This window comes from Oncorhynchus mykiss, chromosome 7 (genome assembly GCF_013265735.2).
Source record: "Oncorhynchus mykiss isolate Arlee chromosome 7, USDA_OmykA_1.1, whole genome shotgun sequence".
NCBI lineage: Eukaryota > Metazoa > Chordata > Actinopteri > Salmoniformes > Salmonidae > Oncorhynchus > Oncorhynchus mykiss.
In genome coordinates this window covers 58,707,241-58,721,577 of record NC_048571.1, presented here as the reverse complement: position 1 = coordinate 58,721,577, position 14,337 = coordinate 58,707,241, and the positions used below count along the sequence as shown (strand labels likewise).

At 43.0% G+C, this 14,337-nt stretch overlaps 1 protein-coding gene across 3 annotated transcripts; it reads left to right on the top strand.

Moving 5' to 3' along the window:
• The first annotated feature begins 7,947 nt into the window (after nucleotides 1–7,947).
• On the top strand, nucleotides 7,948–13,300 carry sfrs3 (Splicing factor, arginine/serine-rich 3). 3 transcript variants are annotated; one of them, XM_021608245.2, is made up of 7 exons: nucleotides 7,948–8,099; nucleotides 8,937–9,001; nucleotides 9,251–9,461; nucleotides 9,909–10,049; nucleotides 11,879–11,917; nucleotides 12,178–12,264; nucleotides 12,455–13,300. In XM_021608245.2, the coding sequence occupies exons 2-7, from the start codon at nucleotides 8,995–8,997 to the stop codon at nucleotides 12,480–12,482; spliced, it is 513 nt and encodes a 170-aa protein (XP_021463920.1). In that variant the 5' UTR covers nucleotides 7,948–8,099; nucleotides 8,937–8,994; the 3' UTR covers nucleotides 12,483–13,300.
• Nucleotides 13,301–14,337: the final 1,037 nt, after the last annotated feature.

Below are 14,337 nucleotides of genomic sequence, written 5' to 3'. Positions count from 1 at the left end.
ATTTTTTAGGCTTAGGTATCAGTGTTATTATCCCCTGTCTCATTGTTGGAGGGAGAACATTGTTTTTAATACTCTCTAAAAAAAGACTTCAAATAGGAAGGGAGCTACTTGTTCAGAAAATAATTTGTACAACTCTGATGTAATTCCAACAACTGGTGATTTATTGTTCTTTAGATGTTTGACAGACTATAATCTCTTCAACTTTGATGGGTTCATCTCACTGTTTAGATTCTATATCACTGATAGAGTGAACATTATTCAGTGAGTCAAAAAACATATCTGTGGATTCCTGACATTACTTAGAGCTATACAACTTTCTGTAAAAATTGCTACAGTATGTAGCGATACATTTTTGGTCATCTTTAATAACACCAATGTTTAACTTATGGATAGTGTTATTTGTAGAGTGAAATTTCTCAAATCTAAAGAAATAGGATGAATTCTGTTCTCCCTCCTCAATCCATTTTTTCCTAGATCTAATAAAGGCTTCTTCTGCTTTTAATCGCAGCACAAAGCCTCCCTCCTCTCGTCTCTCTGTACATACGTCACACACTCCTTAAGGATTTCCGGTCCATAGTGTGGCGTGTGGGGGTTGTTCAGTTATGAAAAGAGAGGTGGAAGACCATATCAGCTCCAACTCACCTGACACCCGAGACACACTTATATTTGCATACCACCCCAATAGATCCACAGACCATGCAATCGCCATCACACTGCCCTATCCCATCTGGACAAGAGGAATACCTACGTAAGAATACTGTTCATTGACTATAGCTCAGCCTTCAACATCATAGTACCCCCCAAGCTCATCATTAAGCTCGGGGCCCTGGGTCTAATCCCGCCCTGTGCAACTGGGTCCTGGACTTTCTGGTGGGCCGCCACCAGTTGGTGAAGGTAGGAAACAACACCTCCACTACGCTGATCCGCAACACAGGGTCCCACAGGACACTTACAGCACTAGATGTCACAGTAAGGCAAAAAAGATCAAGGACATCACCACCCGAGCCATGGACTGTTCACCCCGCTATCATCCATAAGGCATGGTCAGAACAGGTGCATATAAGCTGGGACCAAGAGACTGAAAAACAGCTTTTATCTCAAGGCCATCAGACTGTTAAATAGTCATCACTAGCTGGCTACCACCCGGTTACTCAACCCTACACCTCAGAGGCTGCTGCCCTATGAACATAGACATGGAATCACTGGTCACTTTAATAGTGTTTACATACTGCTTTGCTAATTCATATGTAAATACTGTATTTTAGTCAATGCCACTCCGACATTGCCCATCCTAATATTTATATATTTCTTAATTCTGTTCTTTTACTTTTATATTTGTGTGTATTGTTGTGAATTGTTTGATTCTACTGCACGATTGGAGCTAGGAAAACCAAGCAATAACATCTGCTAAATATGTGTATGTGACCAATAACATTTGATTTGATTATGACCTAGAATTCCCGGGCAGATTGGGATGCAGGTTAAGTGTGACGTATGGAGCAGAATGGGGGAGAGCACAAGAATGGTAGTAGACATGATATAGGTTGTTACGTTTGTGACAGCAGCAATCAGTTTCGCAGAAGAATTACAATCAAAGACTAGGAAGATACAGATCATAGTGGAGCGAGCAGTGAGGTGTCTTGGGATCACAGGACTGACATGGGAAAATGTACAGGATGACCTCAATAAGATTGAGAATCAGTCCAGCCAGGAATCATGTATTGGTTAATTTTCATAATGGTGTTAATCCTCTAATGGAATGCCAGAAGTTTGATGGCTAATGGACAAGAGTTCAAACAGTTTATTGAGGAGTTACCAGCCAAACCTGATGTGTTATGTCTCCAGGAGACATGGCTTAAACCTACTCTAGATTTTGTATTACAAGGTTATGTTGCAGTCTGTAGTGATAGGGTGGAAGGGGGAGGAGGAGGTTGTGCTACCTTTATAAGGAGGATGATCCATATAGGTGTGTGGGAGAGGGAGTTGAACAGGAGTATGTAGTGGTAGATGTGTGGTTGGGAGGGGGGTTAACGTATTAGTGAACTATTACAACCTGTGTAAGAGACTAGAGTTGGGAATGTAAAAGAGACTACCCTTGGGAATGTAGAAGGTCAAGATAGGAAACTGGTAATGTGTGGGGATTTTCATGCACATAGTATGCTCTGGGGAAGGTTATAGACTGATGTAAATGAACACGTGTTGGTGTAACTACTGGATGAGAAAGGGCTTGTGGGTCTTAATGATGGCCAGGAAACCAGGACTGACCCAGTAACTGGAAATTAATCTGCTCTGGATCTTACTTAGATCTCAAGTTCAGTGGCAGGCAGATGAAGTTGTGAGGTTTTGGAGAAATCTACAAGGGGTAGCTATCACTATCCTATCATGTGTACTGTAGGATTGAGAGCATACGGTGTCCTGGATCAGAGAGAGATGGTGGGGATACATGTAATGCCCCTTTTATGTTGGCTGAGATGAAGAGAGCATTAGCTAATGTAACCGAAGTGAAATGGCTAGCTAGTTAGCAGGGTGCGCGCTAATAGCGTTTCAATCAGTGACGTCACTCGCTCTAAGACCTTGAAGTAGTTGTAGTTGTTCCCCTTGCTCTGCTTTTGTGGTGTGATCGGTAACGATGCTTTGTGGGAAGCAGTTGTTGATGTATGCAGAGGGTCCCTGGTTCGAGCCCAGGTAGGGGCGAGGAGAGGGATGGAAGCTATACTGTTACACAAACGTTGGAGTAACATCTCCTGGGAAGGATGAGATGTGTTACATCATGATGGCTCATCTCAGTGACACTGCAATGGGGAAAGTATTGGGTCTTTACAATAAGGTGTGGCAGGAAGGGAAACTGCCTGGAAGTTGGAAGCAGGCTGTAGTGGCGCTGATACGGGAACCTGGGAAAGACCCTACATGTCCTTCAAGCGATAGGCCGATAGCGTTGACATCTCATGTATGGAAAGGATGATAACGGAAAGGCTTACTTACTTTCTGGAGAGAAGAGGACTAATGTCACCAGATCAAAGTGGGTTCAGCAAAGGCAGGGGAACAATGGATCCTGTATTTTTCCTTGAGTCAGTCATACGGAAGTCACAGGCAGATAAGGAGGTGGTGGTAGCCGCTTTTCTTTGATGTAGAGAAGGCTTATGATGTGGAAGGAAGGCCTACTTATCAAGCTGGATAACATGGGGGTTGGAGGGAAGGTGTTAACTGGATAAAGGATTTTATTTTTGGGCTATCAATAAGTGAGGGTGGGGAGCCTTGTTTTTCTCCATTATGATTGACAATGTATTCTCCCTGGGAGGTCATTGTTTGCAGATGATGGGGTACTGTGGAAGAGAGGGAGAAATATTACCCATACAGCCAGAAGAGTTCAAGAATTAGTGATTAGTGAAGTTGAGCAATGGTCCCTCAGGTAGGGCTTCAAGTTTTCAGTTGAGAAAACACAGGCTGTTTATTTCGAGAAGGAAGGTTGGTGAGGAAATATACTTGAAGTTGTTTGGAAGGAATCTCGAAAGGGTAGGAGGGTTTAGGTTCCTGGGGTCTGGTATGGTTTAAATGAAGGTTAAATAAAATATAAAATAAAAGTCTGGTTTGACACTCACATTACATTGGCGGCGCATATTAACAGAGTAGTTGTCAAAAAAAGAAAATATTGAATGTGATGCATTGATTGTCAGGAATGACTTGCCTAGTTAAATATAGGTCAAATTAAAAACATAGAAATCAAATTTTAATGGAGTGGGTGGCAGATAACATTTTCAATACCATTCTATATCTAACGCTGTTAAGGTCATCATTGGATTATAGAATTGTAGCATATAGATCAGCTGCTCAGACATTTTTAAAAAGCTGGATGTAGTCCAGTCCCAAGCCCTAAAAATATGTTGTGGAGTACTCAGGACCTCCCTGGTGGCAGGATGCAGACAACAGCTAACCATGACATATTGAGTAAATAGACACTGTGTTAACAAACCTCCAAACGAGCTTCAATGTCATACAACACTCCTTCCGTGGCCTCCAACTGCTCTTAAATGCTAGTAAAACTAAATGCATGCTCTTCAACCAATCGCTGCCTGCACTTGCCCGCCTGCCCAGCATCACTACTCTGGACAGTTCTGACTTAGAATATGTGGACAACTACAAATACCTAGGTGTCTGGCTAGACTGTAAACTCTCCTTCCAGACTCAAATCAAACATCTCCAATCCAAAGTTAAATCGAGAATTGGCTTCCTATTTCGCAACAAAGCTATCCTTCACTCATGCTGCCAAACATAGCCTCGTAAAACTGACTATCCTACCGATGCTCAACTTCGGCGATGTCATCTACAAAATAGCTTCCAATACTCTACTCAGCAAACTGGATGCAGTCTATCACAGTGCCATCCATTTTGTTACCAAAGCCCCTTATACCACCCACCACTGCGACCTGTATGCTCTAGTCGGCTGGCCCTCGCTACATATTCGTCGCCAGACCCACTGGCTCCAGGTTATCTATAAGTCTATGCTATGTAAAGCTCCGCCTCAGTTCACTGGTCACGATAACAACACCCACCCATAGCACGCGCTCCAGCGGGTACAGTATATCTCACTGGTCATCCTCAAAGCCAACACCTACTTTGGCCGCCTTTCCTTCCAGTTCTCCCCTGCCAGTGACTGGAACGAATTGCAAAAATTGCTGAAGCTGGAGACTTATATTTCCCTCACTAACTTTAAACATCAGCTATCTGAGTAGCTTACCGATCGCTGCAGCTGTACATAGTCCATCTGTAAATAGCCTACCCAATCTACCTACCTCATCCCCATATTGTTTTTATTTCCTTTTCTGCCCTTTTGCACACCAGTATTTTTTATTTAATTTATTTATTTCAACTTTATTTAACCAGGTAGGCAAGTTGAGAACAAGTTCTAATTTACAATTGCGACCTACAGAATGGTGTCGTCTGCGTAGAGGTGGATCAGAGAATCAACAGCAGCAAGAGCGACATCATTGATATATACAGAGAAAAGAGTCGGCCCGAGAATTTAACCCTGTGGTACCCCCATAAAGACCGCCAGATGTCCGGACAACAGGCCCTCCGATTTGACACACTGAACTCTATCTGAGAAGTAGGTGGTGAACCAGGCGAGGCAGTAATTTGAGAAAACAAGGCTATTGAGTCTGCCAATAAGAATACGGTGATTGACAGAGTCGAAAGCCTTGGCCAGGTCGATGAAGACGGCTGCACAGTACTGTCTTTTATCGATGGCGGTTATGATACTGTTTAGTACCTTGAGCGTGGCTGAGGTGCACCCGTGACCAGCTCGGACATGTTCTATTTTCTGCTTCCATCACATGGACTGGGATATGTTTCGTTTTGCGTCAGACAACAACATTGACGAATACGCTGATTCGGTGTGCGAGTTCATTAGAACGTGCGTTGAAGATGTCGTTCCCATAGCAACGATTAAAACATTCCCAAACCAGAAACCGTGGATTGATGGCAGCATTCGCGTGAAACTGAAAGCACAAACCACTGCTTTTAATCAGGGCAAGGTGACCGGAAACATGACCGAATACAAACAGTGTAGCTATTCCCTCTGCAAGGCAATCAGACAAGCTAAGCGTCAGTATAGAGACAAAGTAGAATCTCAATTCAACGGCTCAGACACAAGAGGTATGTGGCAGGGTCTACAGTCAATCACGGATTACAAAAAGAAAACCTGCCCCGTCACGGACCAGGATGTCTTGCTCCCAGGCAGACTAAATAACTTTTTTGCCCGCTTTGAGGACAATACAGTGCCACTGACACGGCCTGCAACCAAAACATGCGGCCTCTCCTTCACTGCAGCCGAGGTGAGTAAAATATTTAAACGTGTTAACCCTCGCAAGGCTGCAGGCCCAGACGGCATCCCCAGCCGCGCCCTCAGAGCATACGCAGACCAGCTGGCTCGTGTGTTTACGGACATATTCAATCAATCCCTATCCCAGTCTGCTGTTCCCACATGCTTCAAGAGGGCCACCATTGTTCCTGTTCCCAAGAAAGCTAAGGTAACTGAGCTAAACGACTACCGCCCTGTAGCACTCACTTCCGTCATCATGAAGTGCTTTGAGAGACTAGTCAAGGACCATATCACCTCCACCCTACCTGACACCCTAGACCCACTCCAATTTGCTTACCGCCCAAATAGGTCCACAGACGATGCAATCTCAACCACACTGCACACTGCCCTAACCCATCTGGACAAGAGGAATACCTATGTGAGAATGCTGTTCATCGACTACAGCTCGGCATTTAACACCATAGTACCCTCCAAGCTCGTCATCAAGCTCGAGACCCTGGGTCTCGACCACGCCCTGTGCAACTGGGTACTGGACTTCCTGACGGGCCGCCCCCAGGTGGTGAGGGTAGGCAACAACATCTCCACCCCGCTGATCCTCAACACTGGGGCCCCACAAGGGTGCGTTCTGAGCCCTCTCCTGTACTCCCTGTTCACCCACGATTGCGTGGCCACGCACTTCTCCAACTCAATCATCAAGTTTGCGGACGACACAACAGTGGTAGGCTTGATTACCATCAACGACGAGACGGCCTACAGGGAGGAGGTGAGGGCCCTCGGAGTGTGGTGTCAGGAAAATAACCTCACACTCAACGTCAACAAAACTAAGGAGATGATTGTGGACTTCAGGAAACAGCAGAGGGAACACCCCCCTATCCACATCGATGGAACAGTAGTGGAGAGGGTAGCAAGTTTTAAGTTCCTCGGCGTACACATCACAGACAAACTGAATTGGTCCACCCACACAGACAGCATCGTGAAGAAGGCGCAGCAGCGCCTCTTCAACCTCAGGAGGCTGAAGAAATTTGACTTGTCACCAAAAGCACTCACAAACTTCTACAGATGCACAATCGAGAGCATCCTGGCGGGCTGTATCACCGCCTGGTACGGCAACTGCTCCGCCCACAACCGTAAGGCTCTCCAGAGGGTAGTGAGGTCTGCACAACGCATCACCGGGGGCAAACTACCTGCCCTCCAGGACACCTACACCACCCGATGTTACAGGAAGGCCATAAAGATCATCAAGGACAACAACCACCCGAGCCACTGCCTGTTCACCCCGCTATCATCCAGAAGGCGAGGTCAGTACAGGTGCATCAAAGCTGGGACCGAGAGACTGAAAAACAGCTTCTATCTCAAGGCCATCAGACTGTTAAACAGCCACCACTAACATTGAGTGGCTGCTGCCAACACACTGACTCAACTCCAGCCACTTTAATAATGGGAATTGATGGGAAATTATGTAAAATATATCACTAGCCACTTTAAACAATGCTACCTAATATAATGTTTACATACCCTACATTATTCATCTCATATGTATATGTATATACTGTACTCTATATCATCTACTGCATCTTTATGTAATACATGTATCACTAGCCACTATAACTATGCCACTTTGTTTACATACTCATCTCATATGTATATACTGTACTTGATACCATCTACTGTATCTTGCCTATGCCGCTCTGTACCATCACTCATTCATATATCTTTATGTACATATTCTTTATCCCCTTACACTTGTGTGTATAAGACAGTAGTTTTGGAATTGTTAGTTAGATTACTTGTTGGTTATTACTGCATTGTTGGAACTAGAAGCACAAGCATTTCGCTACACTCGCATTAACATCTGCTAACCATGTGTATGTGACAAATAAAATTTGATTTGATGATTTGATTTGATTTCAGTGCCAGAAATATGGGAGGAAAGGGAGTGATTGTTATTAGATTTGAGGAGCAATGAGGTTGAACAGCCAGGATTAAGTGAACTGCTGGGGAAATCTTCAGGGGATGTAGTATTTAAATATGTATTTCGTTTCCTTAGGGAGAGGAGAATGTTGGGTAAGATTTCGACCTTCACTGTCTCTGGTCCACACTCCAGTCCAGTTGGCGGCGGTAATATAGCTTAAAGTTGGTTGCCAACCGCCATATAAAACCCACAGAAGAAGATTTCCGGTCTCCATTTTATTATAGCTAGCAGTTCATGTCGCAGCTACAGACAGGCGTTTCGACGGAAGACTGCAAACGGATCGAGTATTAGTGTTGGTTTTACAATACGGTAAATAACACATACCTAAATAATGCAAAGTGTGATATGTATTTCATTTTCCAATTCATGTTTATTTTATATTTACTGACTCTTTCATTTATACTATCTAGCTAACGTTAGTTAGCCCACCGAAGAGCTAGCTAGTAACGTTATCCATTTTCAGTATTTTCGCAGTTAGTTAAATGAAATGGTTAAACCAACGGTACTACATCATGTAATTGTATTGACAAATGTTTAAGTGAATTTGCAGCTATACTCTGGCCTCGCACGTAGCCCATGGCACGTAAACAAAAAAGTGAACTAGGAGGGAGCAAGCCAAGCAAATGTCGTGAGGGTTCTATCTCGTCAAGGCCCCAGCCCGGGCTTCTGCCATTTTGCATAACTACATACGGGCAGGTAGTTAGTAACCTTAGTGAACGATGCAAAGGGGCTGTGGGCGATTTTGACCAACGTTGGATCAGAAAACAAGCTTGTTCTAACAAACGTATTACTTACTTTGTAGCTGTAATGGCAGAACCTGTTCATCTTTCACGGCAATTATATATTAGAAGAATTACCGCAATGCATTTCCATGTGCTATGCATTTCCACACCACTTGCTTTATGCCCTGTATTAATTTCTGGCACTTTGTTGCCTACCTCAAATTCAGCCAGAACGACGCAAAACATCTGATTGCGTGTTATAAACACACCTGGCTGTTTGAATGTGGCTTTGTAAATTGTGTGTGTAGGGAAATTTGTAAATCTTCGTGTTATGAACATAGACTATAGTACAGTCCTACTTGAATATAAATTGTGTGGAAAATGTGTACTACGTGAAAATCTAAATGGACAATTCTTCTTTCAGTTTCTCATTCACGTTTGCGGAGTATCAATTTTTGTTTTGAAAATTGAGACCTGTTGAAATGGCAGGTAATTACAAAAGTTTTCGTTCCTTGCATGCCAGTACACTTGACAGATTGACTGTTTGACACAAGAATTTCAAATAATTAGAGTTGTGTGTGTGTGTGTGTGTGTTCCAGAACTGCTTGATGTAGCTTTTCTGGTTCATATATCTATATATAAGCAAAAGTAGTCAGATACTGTGAACCATCAACTCTAATACCAAAGAGTGAGTGGAACCTGATGAATTGTATTCATTTTGCTTAATACTTTTTACAGATCCAGCCATGCACCGAGATTGTCCTCTTGACTGCAAGGTCTATGTGGGAAACCTGGGAAATAATGGCAACAAGACAGAGCTGGAGAGGTCCTTTGGCTATTATGGGCCACTTCGCAGTGTCTGGGTAGCAAGGAACCCCCCAGGCTTTGCTTTTGTGGAATTTGAAGATCCAAGGGACGCAACAGACGCAGTGAGGGAGCTTGATGGAAGGTAAAGCCTAAGAACAAGTTTCTGGTATAAAAAAAATAACTGAATGATAGAATCGGGAAATTGAGGACTGTTGAAATGAGAGGCAATCACTAAAGTTTTTGTTCCTTGCATGCCAATATACTTTACAGATTTACTGTTTGACCAAAGAAATTAGAGGCATTCCAGAATTGTTTGAAGTAGCATTTCTGTTTTTGCTATATGAACGCACATTTTCTCTGTGTGCTTTTCACTTTATAAGATAACTATATGACAGAGCCTAGTTTGCTTGGAGATCCTTGTTTCCAAGCAATGCACTTACTCTATTTGGAAGGACTACATATTAATTTCAGTTGCCACTGGCCTCCATTTAACTACCCGACAGGTGGCGAAACAAGTCCATGTATACCATAATGTTTTGGTGACCTTTAAACAGTATACCCATGGTAACATCCTTATTGATCTGCACAGGACGCTAAGTGGTTCTCGTGTGCGAGTGGAGCTGTCCAATGGTGAGAAACGCACCCGCAACCGGGGTCCTCCTCCCTCATGGAGCAGACGTCCTCGAGATGACCATCGCGGGCGTCGTGGTAGCCCGCCCGCCAGGCGCAGGTAACCCGTCTCCCGTACAGGGCTTTATGATAGCAATGCCCAACAGACTACAAATCCCTTCCTTCCCCTTTTCCTGTTTAAACTTTTTTTGTCTGTTCCTGTGTCTTTCCAAAATGCGTCTCCTGTTTCTCTGCACCATGTTGATAGTTCAGCTCTGACTGTTTGATAACCCTTGCTTCCATGGTAGTCTACAGTGGTTACTGTGATGTGGTGCTGAAAACGTGCTGTTTTCATCTTCATTATCATTGATCAATTTAACGAGTTCCAGGGAACTTTAGATCCAGGGGGTGCTACAGTGTGAAATGAAGTATGCTGCTTTTTATGCCAAGTTAGGTACATTTGCATTTACTGCTGCCACATTTTCTCTAAATTTGGATTGCAAGCTTTTCACTGTTGCCTAAAGCACTGAATGTGTTTTGGAACTGTTCTATACCGTGTGCGTGCACGCACATGCAAGATTATTTTAAGATTTGACAAAGTGTACAAATTGCAGCTAGCTTTTTAAGTAGGTGATTCGTATTACAAAGCAGTACTTATCTATGATCCCGGTGGGGTGGGAGGGAAGCCTAATGATGCTAGATTGGTTGTTTTTGTTACAAATTGAGGTTGCCTTTTTATTTACCATTTATATTAATAAAAATGAACCCCCGTTACAGAGTCATCACCATGCCTCTTCTCACCACCCTCTGAGTCAGTCAACTAGTCCTCTTTCAGCAGCATGTGACCTCTGACCAGCGTGCACCAATCAGCTTGGCTGGTGTCGTGTCACATGACCCAGGCATGGCCAGTCGTCAGGTTGCACCAGCCCATTGGTTCCTGCGCATGCAGTTCTCAGCCTCCTCCTCCAACCTTAACCAAATCGGCAGCGGCCCACCTCACATTCCCGACCAATCAGCGTTTTACGTCCCCAAATGTCTACACTACTACAACCTACCAGCAACAGCCTTCGGCTAACCAATAAAAGCAGGAAAAATCCACAGCCAGCCCCCATCCGCCAGCCAACTAATCACCTCGCAGCATCTGGCCAGTCCTTTTCAGCCAAATCTGCCTACCCGGCCGACAGTCTGCCTCCCCTTCGTCATTTCTAGCTTGTTGAAAACCAAAAGACTAGTAAGTTTTTCCTGCTTCATACAGTACACTGCTGATTACAAATTTAAAAGTGAAGAGAAAGCTGCTTTTAAAAAAAGGTTCTCCTTATTTGAATCAAATAGCGTTGGTATTTCTCACTCATTACTGTAATCTGTTGGGGCATGGCTCTGCATCCAGTGAGTCTAGGACCCTGACATTATGAGATGTGAATTATTAAATTGTGACTTTCGAAGGAGCTATTCTGATCAGTGCTTCCCCTTCCAAAGTGTAGGTCCCTCCCTGGTTTAGGTCGCAGTGGCCCTATGTTGTGTGTACTTTGTGGTTGTGCATAATATGTAACCTTGATTTTACTGCAGCTTTAAGAGGCCAATGTTAAAACCCAATGTTTTACCATTAGTTATGTTACAGCCCTTTATTTTCTTACCCCTTTCCATTTGGTATAAATGCACCTTTTTGCCATTCTCTCAGCTGGCAGTATTAACTAACCATGACCTTTTAGGGGAGGTGATGACTGAATTTTGGATTACAAATGCCTTATCAGAGGTCACCCATTCTCATCCCTTAGGAGGGGTGTAGCCTATAACTTTGTGCCCACTGAGGGTCAGTTTTCAGTGGGAGCCGTAGGGTTTACTTCAAGGGAGTACAGGTAATTTGTGGGTCGGATGGGTTTGTTATCAATGGGTCACCAATGTATTGTGCTCTGCTTTTGACACCCTGTCACCCCTCCCCCCCACCACCAGATCTCCACGAAGGAGGAGCTTCAGCCGCAGCCGAAGCAGGTATGTTGACAAAAGCGTTATTGTAAAATTGAACAGCTATACTGTGGGCAACTGAGATCAAAACAGATTATTGGTCATGGAAGCATGGACTTAAGGACTCAATTTTGAATCATAAAATATATATATATATATCATTTTTTTTAACACAGCTTTCCAGAGGGTAACTGACAAACTTGTCAATGATGACATCCTCTTGTCAACAGAGGCCTCAGTAAGATGCAGGTTGCTTTGGTTAATTCTGTGGTTCCTTCTGTATGCAGGTCTCTCTCCAGAGACAGGAAGAGGGAGAGATCTCTGTCCCGGGACAGAAACCATAAACCCTCAAGATCATTCTCTCGATCAAGGAGGTAAGCAGGAGAGATTTTATGAGACAGAGCAAGGATCTTATATCTCGTCTTAATATAACAATGAAACCTCTTGTGTTAGTATGTAACTCTTTAACAGACCATGGCTGTAACATTGTTCTGGGAGTGCATGAATGCTCCGGGTAAAGTTTTAATTAACGTTCTTGCTTAACTGTTTTTCCCCTTCTCACAGCCGCTCCAGATCTACTGAGAGAAAGTAAGAAGATTCACGGCAATCAATGGATGAACAAATACAGCCATCCCTCTAGCGAGTTGTTTCATGTGATGGACTTTAAATGACCTCTGGTCATTTGTCATTTTTATTTTTAACAATCAAATGTTTAGTATTTGCTTCTTTGTGACTTTCAAGGTACATATTTCCTCTGTATTTTGTAAATAAGTGGGTATGCAGGTGTAATACGTTACTGAAAGGGCTGAACTTGAGAACCAACTTCTCATTGAAAATAGCATATAAGACATCGATGTTAGTCAAACATTTATTCCAGTGGCAAAATTGACAATAAAAATGCAAGTAGGTACATATAAAGTCCGTATCGTCCAAAACAGACTTGTGAGATTTGTGTACAAGATTTCGGCATGACTTGAGTGTTTGAGTCTCTGTATGTCTAAAAGTACCAGGTCAAGGAAAGGCCCTGTTTTAAATAGTCTAGTGCTCACGTCATGTTTCCATGTCAGCAAGATTTGTCTGGAGGTGGTAAAAGGCTATGGTCATCTATTCTATGTTGATTAATATATGTATCTTGTTGTCTAGTTGATCAATAGGATTTTGGCTGTTCTTCCAGTTCCTGTTGGTAAATATTTGTCAATGGGAATAATGGCACCCGTATTCGGGATATTGGAATCGATTTGAGAAAAAAAAGATGCAAAGTACTGAATACAATTATCTCAATTTTGGCTCTACAATATTCCATTTTCTTTTCCTTTGTACTATTTGTAATGTTCTCAATTAAAAACTGGTTGTAGAAAAGTCTTCTGTTACCATTTTGTGGGGAGATAAAATATTAAACTGTCTACAGACCATTGGATTCATCATTCATATGGAACTAGAAACGATCCAACTATGCCTCATCACAAATCAACAGGGAAGTGCTGGGCTTCATGATGACAAACAATGCATATATATCTGTTTTCTTTGGTATTGAGGCACACAGTGGATTTCCAACAAGAGGTTAGAAAATGTATTGCTTTGATTTGAGCAAACACTTTTAATAGGTCAGAACAAAAGTTTGCTCTTTTCTTCAAATTGGCGCACTCGATACTGCTTTGTTTGTTTTCAGATTCACCACAAGATGTAGCTGATTAAATGGCATGATCATTACACAGATGCACCTGGTGCTGGGGACAAAATGCCACTACAATGTGCAGTTTTGTTACTGCCACGGATGTGAAGTTGAGGGAGTGTGCAATTGGCATGCTGACTGCAGGAATGTCCATCAGAGCTGTTGCCAGATAATTGAATGTTCATTTCTTTACCATAAGCTGCCTCCAATGTCATTTTAGAGTGGGAATGCTGCTGAGGAGTATTTCTGTCTGTAATGAAGCCCTTTTGTGGGGGAAAACTCATTCTGAGTTTCTGAGGCTCCCAAGTGGGTGGGTCTAGGCCCACCCATGGCTGCAACCTGCCCAGTCATGTGAAATCCATATATTAAGGCCTAATTCATTAATTTAAATTGACTGATTTCTTCATATGAACTGTCAGTAAAATCAATAAATTGTTGCATGTTAAGTTGATATTTTTGTTCAGTATATTTGCACAACCATTGATTACAAACAATTGGCACTGTGATTGGCTGGGCCTGGCTCCCAAGTGGGTGGGCCTACGCCCTCCAAGACCTGCCCATGTGAAATCCATAGATTAAGGCCTAATTTATTTAAATTGACTGATTTCCTTAAATGAACTGTAACAGAAAAGTTTTTGTAATTGTTGCATGTTGTGTTTATATTTTTGTTCAGTATCATTGTCCTTCAATTCGTAAGAGGCTGAATGTATCTCACCGAAGAAAGCATCCAAGTGAGCGAAACAGCGCCCCTTTGTATTTGTAGGCCATCTATCTG